We start from the raw sequence: 18,022 nt of genomic DNA, 5'->3' as shown, positions 1-18,022 counted from the left end.
TTTTTGTTTCTGTTACTTTGGTAAAACAATGAAATTGTACAATAATAATAATAATAATAATAATAATAATAATAATAATAATTATGATGATAATACCAACAACAACAACAACAATAATAATAATAATACTGCTATTACTACTACTAAGACTACTACTACTACTACTACTACTACTACTACTAATAATAATAATAATAATAATTATTATTATTATTATGATTATTATTATATATAATTATTATATATAATAATTCGGATAGTTTTCATGAAACGTATAGTGTGCTGGTTTAGTAACTGTACTTACTAGTAACTGTAGTTACTATATTATAGAAAGTCTGCTTTACAAAATAACAACAACTACAACAATATTAAAACAAATAAAAATACAAATACAAATAAATATTGATAATAAAACAACAACAACAACAACAACAATTTATAAGAAATAATATATAATACATCAATAAACAAACAAAGAAAAAATAAATGAATAATAATACAATAAAATAAAATAATAAAAATAATAACAACAACAACAACAGCAATAATATTAATTCCAAATAAAAAAGACTGCATTACAAAATAATAACAGCAATAATTTTAACAACAACAATAACAAAAAAACATAAATAATTAAATAATTAATATAGTAAATGATATATAATACTAAGTAAATAAATAATTAAAAAAATAATAAATAAAAATATAAATAAATGAATAACTACCAAAACAAAATAATAAAATAAAATAAATAAAAACAGATTTTTTGTATCACTTTTTTTTCTTTTTTAAAATGAGAATCACCACCGTTCGTAATACACACAGTGACTAGAGACGACAGATATTGGTACACAAAGCGGAGCTCAATTTGCATAATGATTTGTTTGACATATGACAACATCAAGAGCTTCAGTCTAGTCTGCGAGATTAAATAATTGCCTTGTCCTCCTCTCGGCCTGCTATTTGCCAAACGACTCATTAAATGGAGTTGTGCTCACCAGACCGCGATATAGTCCGTCACGGGCTCGGTTTGGAGAAGGGTGAAGTTGATGTAAACCCCGTGACCATGGGGCACGCTGATGAGCCAAGTACAGTCCTGAGAGTCTGGGTACTCATTTGGGTACCCTGGAGAAAAAATGGTGCCGTTTGGAGCTGTAACGTTGTAGCCACAGGGAGCTGTGCCGGAGAGAAACATTATTCAACCATGGGCTGCAATGGTAATCTATCTTTCTAGAGTGAAAGCTGATATTAAGCAACAGGGAGTGCACTAAAATCAGTATGTTAAGGAAATAAATCATACAGAACTGAAAAGTTTGACATTATTTACTCAAACACTGTGTAGAAAGCTGTATGACTTTATGGGACTACGATTTTTTAGATAACACTTTATAATAACTGCATGCTATGAACCATTTATTAAGCATTAGCAAATAGTTAACTCGTCTTTTGTCAAGCATTAACTCTACATTAATAGATATTAGTAAGCAGTTTATTATACTGTACATGTAATATACAAAAGTACATTTACAATACTATCATAGATGTAATTACAATGTTAAAACAATGAGGTAATTACAATGTTGTTACATAGTAATTACATCCAAAATAAACATTTGTAATTACATGTCTGCTGCGTATAGTTACGTAAACAAACACAAACACTAAAAACATTTAGGTTTATAAAACGTAACTTGGATGTAACTACAATGTAATACAATTTAAATACAATGCAGTAATTACAATGTTATTATGTAGTAACTACATTGTTATTACATACAATTTAAAAAGTTTGTAATTACATGTATATTGCGTATATTTACATATTCATTCACAAACACTGTTTTAAAACATTTAGGCTTATAAATAATATATTGGATGTAACTACAATGTAATGACAATGTTATAATAATGTAGAAAATACAATTGAATAGTTTAGTGATTACATAGTTATTACGTAGTGACTACATTGTTTATTAAGTAGTAATTACAATGTTACAATGTTATTACATTGTAATTACATCCAAAAATAAAAGTTTGTAATGAAATGTCTACTGCGTTTATTTACATATAAATACTGTTTTAAAATGTTTAAGTTTATCAATACTGTCTTAGATGTAACTGCAATACAATCGCAATGTAAATATAATGTAATGACATAGTAATTAAGTTTGTAAATACATGCGCACTGTGTAAATTTATGTATACAAGTATAGATAACCAAATATTGTACATGCAATATATAAAGTAACATTTTCATTTATAAGTATTATATTCTATTTAACTACAATGTAATTACAATGTTATAGCAATGTAAGATTTACAAGGTAATTATATTGTAATTACATCCAAAATAAAAGTTTGTAATTACCTATCTAATGCGTATATTTACATATACATACACAAACTGTTTTAAAATATTTAATTTTATAAACAATGTCTAGGATGTAATTACAATGTTAAAACAATGAAGTAATTACAATGTTATTACAGCGTTATTACAGTGTTATTACATTATTATAACATAGTAATTACAATGTTATTACAGCATTAATATGTTGTTATTACATAGAAATTACAATGTTATTACAGTGATTACAATGTTGTTACACTGTAACTACATCTAAAATAAAAGTTTGTAATTACATATCTAATGCGTATATTCACGTTTACATACACAAATACTGTTTTAAAACATTTAAGTTTATAAATATTATCTTGGATGCAACTACAATGTAATTACAATGTTATAGCAATATAGGAATTACAATGTTATTATATTGTAATTATATCCAAAATAAAAGTTTGTAATTACATATCTAATGCGTATATTTACATATGCATACACAAACTGTTTTAAAATATTTAATTTTATAAATAATATCTAGGATGTAATTACAATGTTAAAACAATGAAGTATTTACAACGTTTTTACAGCGTTATTACATTGTTATAACATAGTAATGAACAATGTTTAATAACAATGTAGTGAACACAGTGTTATTACATAATACAACGGTTTTTGAATTGTTATTACATAGTGATCGCAATGTTATTATATTGTAATTACATATATACTGCTTTAAAACATTTAGGTTTATAAATATTATCTTGGATGTAACTACAACCTATATACAATGTTATAATATTGTAGTATCTACAATGTAATAATATAGTAAGTGCATTGTTATTACGTAGTATCTACAACGCTATTACATTGTAATTACATCCAAAATAAAAGTTTGTTAATACAGGCCTACACCATATAGTTGTGTATACACACAAATACTGTTTTGAAATGTTTGTTTATTAATATTATCTTGGATGTAACTGCAATGTAACTACATTGTTATAACACTATATTAACTACAATGTAATAATCTAGTAATTACATTATTATCACATAGTAACTACAATGCTATTAAATTGTAATTACATCCTAAATAAAAGTTTGTATTTACCTGTCTAATGCGTATATTTACGTATACAAACAAATACTGTTTTAAAACGTTTACGTTTATAAATAATATCTTAGATGTAATTACAATGCAATTATATTGTAATGATATAGTAATTGACTTTGTTATTACAAGTGCACTGTGTAAATTTACGTATACAACTATAGATAACCAAATATTGTACATGCAATATACAAAGAAACATTTACATTTATAAATATTATTTTGGATGAAACTACAATGGTATAACAATGTAGGAATTACAATGTTATTATATAGCAATTACATCCAAAATAGAAGTTTGTAATTACAAATCTAATGCGTATTTTTACGTATACATAATTACTGCTCTAAAACATTTGTTCATAAACATTATCTTGGATGTAACTGCAATGTAGGTACAATGTTATAACAATGTAGTAATTACAATGTTTTTATGGGGTAATTACAATGTTATCACGTAGTAATTACAATGTTATTACGTAGTAATTACAATGTTATTACATTGTTACTACATAGTAGCTACAATGTTACTACATTGTAATTACATCCAAAATAAAAAATGTAATTACATGTCTGCTGCGTATATTTATCTAAACATTGTTTTAAAACATTTAAGTTAATAAATAGTATCTTGGATTTAACTACAATGTAATGACATTAACTACAATGTAATGACGTAGTAGTTGCACACAGGACAAGTTTGTAATTACATATTAAATATCAGATTTAATCGCGTTATAACAATGTAATTACAAAATCAGTGCTTAATGATTGTATTATCATACTTTCCTAATTATTACATTTGAGTATTGAATTATTAACAAACCGTTTATTTAAGAGTAGTAACTAGTTTTTAAGAACATTCAGATATAATAAGTAAACTATTAAAAACAACATTATTATTCAGGCACATAGTAATAGTTACTCTGTATGTTAATAAAAGCTTCATTACCACAGCTTACTAAAGTTTTGAGAGCTAATCTAAAATGAGGATTATTCATGCTTTGTAAATCCCTTATAGATGGCACTTAAAGGTGAGAATAGCACTCCTAATCCTGCTGGAAAGACATTGATAGAAGATACTGACACAAAGTTTACAACATAATAACATAGTAACAATAAAAAGAAAAGACAAAAGACAAAAAAAAAAAAGCCTTTGCAGTTCAGATTCCCTGTGAACGGAGGCCTTGGAGGAACAAGTTGAGCGACTGATCGATAAGAGACAGGTCGGTTTTCACACTACACTACCCACACTAATCATCAAGGCTACAATTTAGAACAGCTCCCAGTAGCTCATGTCTCCACTGTTCAGGACTTCAAAGTCTGTTTTAAAGACGGTTTAAAAACACAAAGGCGTTTATTGAACTAGTAATACAAAGTAGTAACACTTTAGTTAAAGAGCATAGTTAAAAAGGCGTTTGGGAGAGTGCTGATAATACTTTTTTCGTCTCAAAAAGTCTTTTTTTTTTCCTGTCTTAAAGCGTGGGGTTAAAAATAACAGTTGCAAAACAACTTAGAAAACTTAAAGGAATGTACACACAGGGACAGAAGGAAAAAGAACACATTTGTTCACTTTCTTCCCTTCCCTTTACCTTCGCAGCGAGGAAAGGGGTGGTTCCACTTCCTGTTGATTCCGTGCTGGCATGTTAGCACAGGATGGCCCACCAACACGTATCCAGGGAAGCATTCGAATGTTATGGATTGGCCTGCGTTGAAATCGCTGTTGATGATGTATCCATTGTGGAATGGGTATGGGTCTTGACAGTTTTGCAATTCATATGCTAAAATAAAAAATAAAATGAAAAGTCAACATAAAAATTTAACATATGAATTTCTGAAGTATGATATTTACTTGTGAGATTAAAATAACTGAAAGGGTTACTTTCATCATAACTGGTGCAAAATTAGCTAACATTCTGCCACTTCGGTCTTGTTAATTTTTGTTTTGCTGGCAGAGTCCAGACACTAGTCCTGTCTTGTCTAATATGTTATGCTCATCTTGAGCTTTCTCAGGTCGAGCACTGATATTTCCTGTCATTTTCTGTCTTCGGCTTTTATATGAGTGTGAGGTCGTGTCATCAAGATGCGCGCTCTCGTCCTGGTGTTTATGTTTGTTTTGTCCCTGCCATGCTGTTTTATTCTCAGCGCCTCAGTGCCTAGTTGGTTTCGGTTTCCGCTGGGATTGGAACATGCACATCGAATGTGTGAGTACATGTTAAGTATTTTCATTTATCGTTATTATTTCTTACGCTAAGTCTTCTGTTGGGGTTGTGTAAAGCACATGACCTGGTGTTTACATTGTGGCCGTGTGTATTAGTGTTGTGTTACATGTGAACACGTGGCTCTCTCAATGGCTGTGTGTTCTAATCCTAGTAGAGCACATGGCTTGTGTTGCTTTTTGCGTCATGTGCTCTCCAGTATATAGTCTAGTCCCACCCTCCTTGATAAGTGAAGAGAGAAAGAGGACCCATAAGAAGCTGATTTTAAGATCATTATGCTAGACAAAGATGGAATATCTGAATTGTGAGTAAACATTCATTGATTCATTTTCTTTTATCAAAGATAAAAACTTTTTCCACATTTTATTTATGTTACAGCCTTATTCCAAAATGGATTAATTTCATTCATTTTCCTCAAAATTTCCTTAACCATCTGTGCAGCAATCCACCAATCAGGCCTGTATGGTAGAGTGGCCAGACGGAAGCCACTCCCTGCCTGGAATTTGCCAAGATGCATCTAAAAATCTAAATTCTCTGGTCTGATGAGACTAAAATTAAACTCTTTAGAGTGAATGCCAGGCGGTGGTGGCAGCATCATGCTGTGGGGATGTTTCTCAGCAGCAGGAACTAGACTAGTCAGGATAGAGAGTAAGATGATTGCAGCAATATACAGAGACATCCTGAATGAAAACCTGCTTCAGAGTGCTCTTGACCTCAGACTGTGGAGACGTTTCATCTTCCAGCAGGACAATGACCCACAGCACACCGCCAAATTATCAATGGAGTGGCTTCACAACAACTCTGCGAATGTCCTTGAGTGGCCCAGCCAGAGACCAGACCTATATCCTATTGAACATCTCTGGAGAGATCTGAAAATGGCTGTACACCGTCGCTTCCCATCCAACCTGATAGAGCTCGAGAGGTACTGGGAAGAGGAATGAGCAACAATTCCCAAAGACAGGTGTGCCAAGCTTGTGGCATCATATTCAAAAAGACTTGAGGCTGTAATTGCTGCCAAAGTGCATCAACAAAGGCTGTGAATACTGATGTACATGTGATTTTTTTTAGGTTTTTTTATTTGTAATAAATTTGCAACAATTTCTAAAAATCTTTTTTCACATCGTTATTATGTGGTATTGTGTGTAGAGTTTTGAGAAAATAAATGAATTTAATCCATTTTGGAATAAAGCCGTAACACAAACAATTGTGGAAATAGTGCAGCGTTATGAATACTTTCCGGATGCACTATGTATGTAGGCCTATGTAGGTGAACAACCTAACAAATACATCAATCAATAAATCAATTAAATAATTAATTAATTAATTAAAGTAAAATAACACACTGAATTAAATGTTAAATATTTTAAATGGAAGGACAAACAAAATCTGTAAATCCTAAATCAACATTTTTTTTAATACTATTACCACAAATTTGCCTTAATTTGTCCCAGACATAAATTTAAAAAGACGATGAAATTGGAAATTGTAACTCTAAGCTCTCTGATATTAGATTATATACAATTTGCATTCAATGATTAGTATAATTCATTCAACTTCAAACTGAGAAACATACATAAAGGCGACTAAAATAATTAATCAATGTGCATCGTCATTAGCTTGATGAAAAGTCAAAAAGCTTGTCAACATTGAAGCACCTCCAGACAGCATTTCAAACGCAGTGCATATGATCAACAGCTTAATAATCATATTCTTTCATCCTGCATTATTGTTTGTGTATCAAAACATGGCATTAGTTTTAACCCCCGCCAAAGCCTGTCTGGCAGCACGGATCAAGGCTGTGCTTCTCTCTTTTCAACTCAGACTGGAGTGGATACAACAAAAAAAAGAGAGAAAGAGAGAGAGAGAGACAAACTGTTTGACCTACAAGCGAGGAGACCAGACAATGGCGAGTTATTTATATCGAGTGGAATCCAAGTGCACATCCAAATGCACCATCTTATTGATTTCGAAATGCTTTCAAGACCCCGGCTGTCATAATGGAGTGTCCTCCCGGTGATCTCAAAGGAAGTGAATCTTTAGATATTTCCAATGATCTTGGTAAAAGGCCGTCACTCCCACATGAAGGGCCGATACAAAACCAAGGACGGTGATGTCTGCGAAGGAAGAGAGCACAGCATGCAAATGGAAAACGAGAAGTCACCCACCTTGGTAAGTGAGTTTGAAGCCCTGTCTGTTTTCGGAGTGGTCGCTGTAGAAGTGGATGACGGTTTCGTGCGTGCTGCTTAGCAACGGGGGCGGCAGATGGCTTCCGCTGAACTGGCCAATAAGTGAGCTGCTGTGGTGTGGCCCGTTGCGGATCTCTAAAAAATCGTGGTTATCCTCAGAGGTGAAGTTGAGAAAATGGATGTGTGCCCCTGCAAAATGAGCAGTCATAAGTTAGACCTTCACCATGTCAAACAGGCTGTGTTACATTTGGGTAAAATTTACACAAGGGATGTCATTAGAGAGTTTTTCAACCGATTAGCTTTGACTGGCCTGTACAGACCTAGGCCGCATTTCCCTCAAAGCCTCCTAAACTTAACCTATTTAAGCCCTCCGGCAACTATGATTGCAAAAGTTCATAGTTGCTTTTTTTCTTTAAGAAGTAATTTACTACATTATTCATGTTTAATTTCTATATGACATATTTTGAATTTGAATTTTGAAATTATTTATTGAATGGAATAGCCCCTTGAGATGAATCATCTCATTTTCGAGGAGGTCCCTAAAAAGTTCATAAATCAAACAACATGTTCAACGTAAGTACAACACGTCATAACAAGCATATAACTAACAAAACAAACAAACAAACAAACAAACAAACAAACAAACAAACAAACAAACAAACTTCACCTAAAACACTTCCCACAACCTAAAGCCTAAATAAACAAAAACATATAATCAAAAGTACAAAAATTTGAAATACAAATAAATAATAAACATTTATATTGGAGCCAATATTTATAACATTCGCAAGTTGTTTCCAAAAAAGACAATGAATTAACCCTGAAAAAACTAAATGATTTAAATGATCTGAAAAAGATAGGGATATTGTTCCAGTCGGAAGGAGCTTTGTATCAAAAGGACCTACAGCCACTTACTGTTGCAATTCTGGGAACGAAAAAATAATTCTGTTGCATATGATGAAGCGAATATGATGAGGTAAATGGAACAAAAAACTGCTTTAAATAAGAGGGGAAACTAAAATAAACACATTTAAAAAGAAACAAATACCAATGATACTGTCTGCGGAACTCTTTTTTAAGAGTTTCATATATTAAGTGATGGCGGGTTCTATAGGGACATCTTAAAACAAATCTACACAGATTGTTGAAGACAAAATTTAAAGGTTTTAAATTGATATCAGATGTATTGTGATAAATAACACCAGCAGAATCAATAATAGGAAAAAATTATTGAGAGATCTTTTTTTTCTTACTTTAGCACTTGACATGCAAGCAAACATTCACTAATTAATTTTCCTTTGGCTTAATACCTTATTTATCAGGGTTCGCAACGGCGGAATGAATCACCAACTATTCCGTCATGTTTTATGCAGTGGAACCCCTTTCAGCTGCATCCCAGTACTGGGAAACACCCATAAACTTTCTTATACACACACATATTCATAATTCACCTATAGCGCATGTCTTTGGACTGTTGGGGAAACCAGAACAACAAAAGGAAATCCATGGTTACGTGGGGAGAACATGCAAACTCCACACAGAAATGTCAACTGGCCCACCTGGTACTCGATCCAGCAACCTTCTGTGTAGCAACAGTGATAAGAAGTGGCGCCGCTTGCTGGTACAGGCCCTATGCCAACATTCTGGTGGTGTTGCAGACTAAAGGTAAGACTGGGGGCGGGACAGTTGTTGAGGGGGTAGGGGGTTGGAGGGTATCGTGGACAGAAGTGAAGAGCTGGGTGTGAGGGGGTGGGGGGTTTGGGTCGTTGACTGATTGGCGTCGCGGACGAAAATGAATAATGAGGGGAGGGTTACTCAGAGGGCCCCAAATGGACGTTGGCCCTTAAAATCATCCACACTTTCCCTCCCTAGTAGTGACAATCCTCTCCAACACCCCACCCCCAATATCCTTCCTGTCGCATGGGGCTTTCAACTTTCTACCCCGAATTCCAGGATGCAAAATTGAGGCAAACCTTCCCAAATAAATGCAATTCTCATATTAATAAAACTCTTTTTTGTTGACAAACATTAAACACAATCATGAAGGTTTCTAAATTTATCTAAACAAAATTAACCTTTCAAAACATTTATAATTGTTATACTCTGTCAAAAGTCCAAGTGGAAACTATAGTTGCTAGTGGGCAAATAGCTTGTCAAATCATGGTGAGTTAGTGAATAATGGCTTAGTAAATTAATAAATCAAGGTTATTGATCTTGTTTAATGTTTCTGATTTCATAATATCCCACCTTTTAAACATAATAAATGTGTTTATAATTATATGAATTGATCTGTTTAAAGCAGTTGTTTTGAGATAGAATAACAAATGTTCTCTTCCTATGCAAATTTTACACTGAAGGGTGCATAAAACACATTTGCCCACCGGTAACTATAGACCATTATGAGGGATGTAAACAACAACAATGGTCCTAACATATTTCCAGTTTTACATTTTTAATTTCCACAGCTTCCTTGAATTCAAAAAGGTCGACATATTGATAAATAATGTTATGATAGCTGTTTTAACCCAAAGCTATGATTGGATTGTCTTTTGTTAGTTTGACAAAAAACAGGAAATGTTTATGGGCCAATGACATCACCACATTGAAATGGTCTATAGCTGTTGCTTATTTAAATAGATTTCGGGCTCTATTTTGACGGTCCATGCGCAGAGCGCAAAACGCAGGGCGCAAACGCTTTCAGGGCGTGTCAGAACAAATTTTTGCTAACTTAAGGATGGGAACATACGCACATACATCAATTAGCCTATAAATAATTAATTTTGTTTGTTAAGCGCAAAGATTTGTTTCAAAACTATTTCTAAATTCAGTTCTAATTTCCAGCAAACAAATAAATGAACAATAATAACAAAGTGTGCTCAAAATACTGAGTTATTTCCAAATACACCTGCTATGCCCCATATGGTCTAAAACCTGACAGGTGGACAAATCTAAGCTTGTTTTTAATAAAACAAATATAAATATGGATATAATAAATAATACTGCTAATAATAATAACATTAAAAGCAAATTGAATGAACTGAAAAAGCCTCCCGAGATGAAGAAAGTATGAAGGCAGTGGTTTTTAAATTCATGTAGGCTAAAAATTAATATGTTTTGTAACATTTTAATCATTTATATTTATATCCTATATATATATACTTATTATATATATATATATATATATATATATATATATATATATATATATATATATATATATCTTTAAGATGTTATATCTTTTTCATATGTAAAGATATTTGCGTATTGCTCTACATCCTGTGTGTAGTGTGTAAGCCAGGCGCACTTTGCGCCAGACAATAGACCGACTTTGTTCTGGTCTAAAGAACAGATTATTTACAGTTTCTCAAAATAGCAACACGCCAAAACACGCCTGCTTTTTTAGACCAGAACGCCTATGGGCGCACATTTGAGCGCAAATGCATTTGCTATTTAAACAGTGTGGCGCAACACCTTAAAATGACCCTTGCGCCAAGTTTAAAGTAGCAAAAGACTATTGCACCGCACCTTGCACCGGGTGTATGATACAGCCCTTCATTTTCTAGAAACCAGTGGAAAATAAATGCAAAACATGTTTATATAGGACACCATTAACAAAGCTGCAAGCATGAAATCATTTATAAAGATCTGGGCACAAATGTGTTAAAGGCACAGTTATGTTTCGAACAAAGTTATTTTTTGTTCCTTATTTAATGGCACAAAGAAGTTCGAAAAGACTCAGTGAGGGTATACTGTTCTTGAAACTTCCAAAACTCCCACACTGCAGTAGGCGAGAATGTAAATGTGTCATGCTGCTTATGTGTTCCCCTAAACATAACAATGGAGCTGTGAGAAAAGAACAGTTTCTTAAACATCTGGCATGGTCGATAAGCACCACTATGGCACACCACATCTTTACATTGCTTTCTATTTGCCTTGAACAGCCCTCTTTACAACGAGTGTGTGACTACTCTCAAGTCTTTAACATCTTTCGTGATCGTATACAGTTGAAGTCAGAATTATTAGCCCCCCTGAATTATTAGCGCCCCTGTTTATTTTTTTTCACCAATTTCTGTTTAATGGAGGGAAGATTGTTTCAGCACATTTCTAAACATAATAGTTTTAAAAACTTATTTCTAATAACTGATTTATTTTAGCTTTGACATGATGACAGTAAATAATATTTTACTTGATATTTTTCAAGACACGTCTATACAGCTTAAAGTCACATTTAAAGGCTTAACTAGGTTAATAAGGTGAACTAGGTAGGTTAGGGTAATAAGGCAAGTTATTGTGTAACGATGGTTTGTTCTGTAGATTATCAAAAAAAAAATAGCTTAAAGAGGCTAATAATTTTGTCACAAAAATGATTTTTAAAAAAATAATAACTGATTTTATTCTAGCCGAAATAAAACAAATAAGACTTTCTCCAGAAGAAAAAATATTATCAGACATACTGTGAAAATGTCCTTGCTCTGGTAAAAATAATTTGGGAAATATTTAAAAAAATAAAATAAAATCAAAAGGGGGCTAATAATTCTGACTTCAACTATAGGTGTGGATACATTTGTACCAGTTCTGCTACCCAACCCTCCTGTTAATTCATGTTGCTAAGTAGTTTTTTGTTTTCTCTGACCACTGTGAATATGAGATGAGAACCAATCGCACGGCAATTGATTTATCAATAAGGGTAATTCGTATCAGGTTTGGTTCAAATCACAATTTTAGAGTCATGGGCTTATGTTATGCTTCTGTGTATGATATGGTATTTTCAGGTTTTCTTTATTTAATGGCATCAAATCGCACTGCACTGTCCGTTTCATGCACAAAATCCAGCAATAAATATACCAGGGCACATATTTCACAGTTCTCAAATATGTACCCCTGGGCACATATTCCCAATTAATTTTCTTTATGCTACTCAATGACACACTGTTAATTGCTGAATTTTGAATCACCCCACAACACATCTCCAAAACAAGTGAGCAGTTTTCACTGAAAGCATGCAACACTCAGAGATGTCTTGGGCGGCTCTTTTAAAGATTAGCTTTATTGTCAATCCGATGCGGTGTTATCCCCTAACTGCACTTAACTCTGCCTATTCAGACCGTCCCTAAAAGCTATAATCAGCACCCACAAAGCCATCTGTGTGCCTTATTCAAATGATTGTAGCCTGTTAACAGTGAAAGCTAATGCATTTTTTTGCTGAACAACACAAACATGATGGTTCCTGCTCCTGCTTGTGCAGTGGCTGGTTGATAAAGCGGAAAATTACTTTTGAATATCTCAGTGTTACATTGTTTTCTCTAAGTAAGAGAGGGTTGGAGAAGAAAAAAAAAAGTTGCGCTCCAGGATAAGTGTGAATGGCTTTTTTAAATGACATGCAATTACCTTGTTAACATCTGGAATGGTTCTTTTGTTCTCAACTCATTTGAACTGTGAGGCAAAAAAGAGCAAATGGACTACAACTAAATGACTTCAGAGAGTCGAGTTGATTGCTAAAGACTCAAACAACATCTTAAAAGTTAAAATAAATGAAACCGAATAACATCCTTGTGTAAAAGGTGGTAGACTATCAAGTGGAAAGGAAGTATTACTTTTTGTCTGTAGGTATTCAGCACAATGCTGTCTCCAATTTCTTGCCATCTGAATAAATACCAGATACACAAGTCTGCTCAATAATAATTCTTGCATAATTGTCACATAAAAAAGACAATGCTTTTGTTTCACTAATAGCTATGTTTCCATCCACCTGTTTTTATGCGCATTTTAGATGTGCGCATAAAAAAACGGTTGATGGAAACGCCATGATGCGCATACATTTTGAAAAAGTGCAATTTAAAACATATGTGCAAACTTTTGATTCAATAAAAAAAAAAACAGCATAATCTGAGATGGAAACACTTTTACCGAACAAATTCTAGTCTGCGCATTAAAAAAGGTCATGTGATTTTGTTATAAGAGATCACGTGATTATAAAAATGACAAACCAGCAGGTTGAGCACACTGCCTGTGAACATCTGAAATGTTGTTTTGGTCATTCTAAAACTCAACCATTTCAGTATTAGTGTTATTATATTAATAATGATCTCCAGAATCAAGAAGGTCTGTGCTCCGCGTCTAACACCGTCAAACAACACCGCGCATTCACTGCTTGTCAGGATTGCCTTCTGAGCCGCAAGTCATTTATTAAATAAAGAATAGATTGACGCAGCTTCTCCTACTGCAGGAAATTACTTTTTTTAATGTTCTGGCAAAATTTAAGTTTATTTCATAACAGAAAGTCAAAAACTAATATAAACTAGTAAATCTACCTCTAAAAGCTAATTAAAACTAACTAATTTTGAAAACAAAAAGTCAAAACAAAATAAAAACTAAAACTAATGAAAAATCCCAAACTATTATAACCTTTCTCTGAAACCCTCTGAGAGTTTCCTTGGCTGGGTTTTGGACCATCGTCTTGCTAAAATGTCTACCTTGGTTTCATCTTTATCATCTGGTAATGTAGATGTTGGACTGAAGCAGCTATTATTAATTTACAATGGCGAAGGGCAGAGGGTTGCTGAAGAACTTTAAGATTTCAGCTGCTGTCTGGACTTTTACTGCCTTTCTACACCTCCCTTTCTTCATGTGTTCAACACTCTTTCTCGCACAAGTTCATTATGCATAACTTTTTTTTGTAAACTAATTAGTTTTGTTTTCTTTGCTTAATGTATTTCTTTGGTTGTTACCAACAACTGCTGAAAATTTCAAGTCAACAGCACCCTTAGAAATATTCTTTCTGAGAAAAATGGGGACATGTTCAATACTCATTTCCCCCACTGCATAAAAGCTGAGAGGACTTTTTTTTTTTAAAGTGTCTTAATCTGTATTTTATTTTATCAAAGCTACTCCCTAAAATAAACAGCCCAGTTCCCTCAAGACTGATCTTTAAGGGGAAAAAAGAAGGAAAAATTCACATTTGTAGACATTATTCTGCTAAAAAGGTCAAAATGAAATGCTAAGCCCTACACAAGATAAGCACTTTTGGAATGGATAAATGAAATGCTGTTTTCAGTTAAATTACTTTACAGAAAGCATCTAGAGCTGTAACCTCCAGACAGCTGATTCAGTGCCAGCTTTCAGCACACTTACCATATCCAATGGGAAGCACAATTCTCCAGGTGCAGTCCAAGTTTCCAGGATAGTTCCCTGGAAAACCTGGGCTCAGGACGACATTGCTCATATTGTAAAGGGTTCCACCGCATTTTGCTAAAATAAACAATACAAAACAAAACAAACATAAGAAGACAAAAGAGAGACAAGCGAGAAAAAAGAGATAAATGTTACATCGATGAAAACATTGGGTCTAATTCCCTAATAATTGAACATTTTCCACCTAATTCACAATACGTCTATACCAGGGGTCACCAATCTCGTTCTAATGTCTAATGTCCTTGCAGATTTTAGCTACAACTTGCCTTATCATACCTTCCTGGGTGTTTCAAGTATACCTAGTAATGCCGCAGTCACACTAGAGTTTGATCTTACGAAATTCTGTCATATGGCGCAACAAAAAGGGGCGGGATTAAATAAGATGATTAGACATTAAAAAAATCCAGCGACTGGTCCATGTTTTAAAAATCTATGGGAAGAAATGTCTAGTGTGATGGCTGCTTTAGTTTAGTTCTTTGTCCGGTATTGTATTGTTCACATTTCCTGTCTTGTCTGCATTTGATGTTCAAGTTCCTTTTGTAAGTGATTTTTACGAATAAATAATTATTATTATAATTATTTTGAAAATTCCTGAGATCAGTGTGTTTGTTAGTGAGCGAAGCATTGTGATGTGTATGTATATATATATATATATATATATATATATATATATATATATATATATATATATATATATATATATATATATATATATATATATATATATATATATATATATATATACATTTAATTTTTAATTACTTTCAGAAGCCATATCACCCTGCAGCCCAAGACCGGTTACTCACTGAAGCTAAGCAGGGCTGAGCCTGGTCAGTACCTGGATGGGAGACCACCAGGGATCACTAGGTTCCTGTTGGAAGTGGTGTTAGTGAGGCCAGCAGGGGGCGCTAAACCTGTGGTCTGTGTGAGTCCTAATGCCCCAGTAAAAGTGAAGGAGACACTACACTGTCAGTGGGCACCGTCTTTCGGATGAGACGTTAAACCGAGGTCCTGACTCTCTGTGGTCTTTAAAAGTCTCATGGCACCTCTCGCGAAACAGCAGGGGTCTAACCCCGGTGTCCTGGCCAAAGTCCCTCTATCGGCCCTCACGATCATGGCCTCCCAATCATCCCCTTCCACCGAATTGGCTCTATCACTGTCTCTTCACTGGTGTGGGGTGAGCGCACTGGCGCCATTGTCCTGTGGCTGCTGTCGCATCATCCAAGTGGATGCTGCACACTGGTGGTGGTGTGGAGAGACCCTCCCTCATGATTGTGAGTGGCCATACTCAATAAATGCGCTATATAAATACACATTACATTACATTACATTACTTTTCACCCACCCTGTAAAACATATCTAATTATATGTAGGGTTCTTTATACATGTTTATAAGGTATGGGCGTACATGATTATTGCATACATGTGCTTTAAGTTATTGAATTTTTTTTTGTACATTTAAAATAAATGTACACTTTTTGATGAATCATGGTTTGTTCTTGAAAATGTTCTGTATGCATTTTCCACCTTTTTTGTGTGTACACATGTTTAGTGAATGAGACCTATTGCATGATTATGAAAAAAACGCTGGTATTGAAAGACATACCGATACATAGAGGAGGGGGGTAATTCCAGCGGCGCACGGTTCCTGGCATACATGTTATGTGAGAATGTCCCTGGAAAACAAGAAATCATATGAGAGAGCAATTCTTCACATAGTAATGCCGTTTCTACCAGTGTGTAAGTGAGATATGTTGTATTTGTGAGTCTTGGTTTAGGATAATCAGCAATTTACCTGAAGTATGTATCCTGGCTCACAGCTGAAAGACACAACTTCATTCACCATGTACCTGTCACCGTTCTTGATGCCATTGGCTGGGATCACAGGCTCCGGGCAGGTGGTGAGTCCCACAGCTAAACAGATGAGACGTGTTCTTAATATAGATTCAGCACATTAGACCATGGGCCTCGAAATGGGTAAAATTATAGCGTCATGTATTCCTAATCATCTGAACCCATATGCACATTGCAATTTTATGCTGTCTTTTATCCACTTGATTTCAACAAGTCATTTCTACGGCATAATAGACAGTGCAAGGATGTTACCATGGCAACAACTGTGGTGTTGTTCATGAGAGAATGCTTTGTGCATTTTGAGATAAGCCACACGACAGTAGGCACTGGGCTTCTGTAACCGGTGTTATATATATATAGTTGAAGTCAGAAATATTAGCCCCCCTGAATTGTTAGCACCCCTGTTTTTTTTTCTTAATTTCTGTTTAAATGAGAGCAGATTTTATTAACACATTTCTTATCAAAATAGTTTTAATAATTCATTTTTAATAACTGATTTATTTTATCTTTGCCTTGATGACAGTAAATAATATTTGACTAGATATTTTTCAAGACACTACTCTACAGCTTAAAGTGACATTTAAAGGCTTAACTAGGTTAATAGAGTATATGCCGAGCTAGTGCTGTTCCTATGCTGATACACTTCCGGTGACCTGTTATTGTGAACTTTTTTCCATTTTATACGGTTCCTTATACAGCATTGATGTTGTAATGTCATTAAAATACATTCAGTTAAATAAACTTTAGCAATTATTTGGTTGTTCAAGCATAAAACGAGACAAAAAGCTGTTTACTCACACGCGCCCGTCAGAATCGGCAGGCTAACGCAGGAGCTCTATTGAATATACTGGGGTAAAATAAATGCTCATATTATAAAGATATGGTGGGGGAAATGTAATTTAATGCAGTGCTTCTTGTACAATCTGAGACCCACTTTAAATCGGATATCACTCAGCTAGTGGAGATCGCTCATTTTTAAAGAAAACAGACCTTAAACGCACCGGATTTTGCATTGCCATACAATTCGCCGGAAGCGCTTAACCCAGGTTACTGGCAAATTAAGAGTCCTATTAGCATGCTTCGGCATATACCCCATTAGGCAGGTTAGGGTAAT

The 18,022-nt window shown here is 34.0% G+C and overlaps 2 protein-coding genes across 3 annotated transcripts in view; both read right to left on the bottom strand.

Moving 5' to 3' along the window:
• csmd1b (CUB and Sushi multiple domains 1b) overlaps positions 1 to 18,022 on the bottom strand; it is a 223,062-nt gene that overhangs the window by 99,650 nt on the left and 105,390 nt on the right. The window contains exons 15-20 of the mRNA XM_087278763.1: positions 16,850 to 16,968; positions 16,661 to 16,730; positions 14,995 to 15,111; positions 7,843 to 8,052; positions 5,051 to 5,239; positions 999 to 1,176 (exon numbers count right to left, since the gene is read on the bottom strand). Of these exons, the coding sequence (XP_087134889.1) occupies positions 999 to 1,176; positions 5,051 to 5,239; positions 7,843 to 8,052; positions 14,995 to 15,111; positions 16,661 to 16,730; positions 16,850 to 16,968 (883 nt within the window). The remainder of the gene's footprint in view (positions 1 to 998; positions 1,177 to 5,050; positions 5,240 to 7,842; positions 8,053 to 14,994; positions 15,112 to 16,660; positions 16,731 to 16,849; positions 16,969 to 18,022) is intronic.
• The window catches only part of wu:fc02b11, a 643,013-nt gene continuing 642,784 nt past the window's right edge, over positions 17,794 to 18,022 (bottom strand). For both annotated transcript variants that reach the window (XR_015505550.1, XR_015505551.1), the window contains exon 40: positions 17,794 to 17,831. The gene's annotated coding sequence lies outside the window, so the exon portion shown is untranslated. The remainder of the gene's footprint in view (positions 17,832 to 18,022) is intronic.

Source organism: Danio rerio, chromosome 13, assembly GCF_052040795.2.
Source record: "Danio rerio strain M-AB ecotype USA chromosome 13, GRCz13ab, whole genome shotgun sequence".
Taxonomy (NCBI): domain Eukaryota; kingdom Metazoa; phylum Chordata; class Actinopteri; order Cypriniformes; family Danionidae; genus Danio; species Danio rerio.
This window is presented reverse-complemented; position numbering and strand designations above follow the sequence as displayed.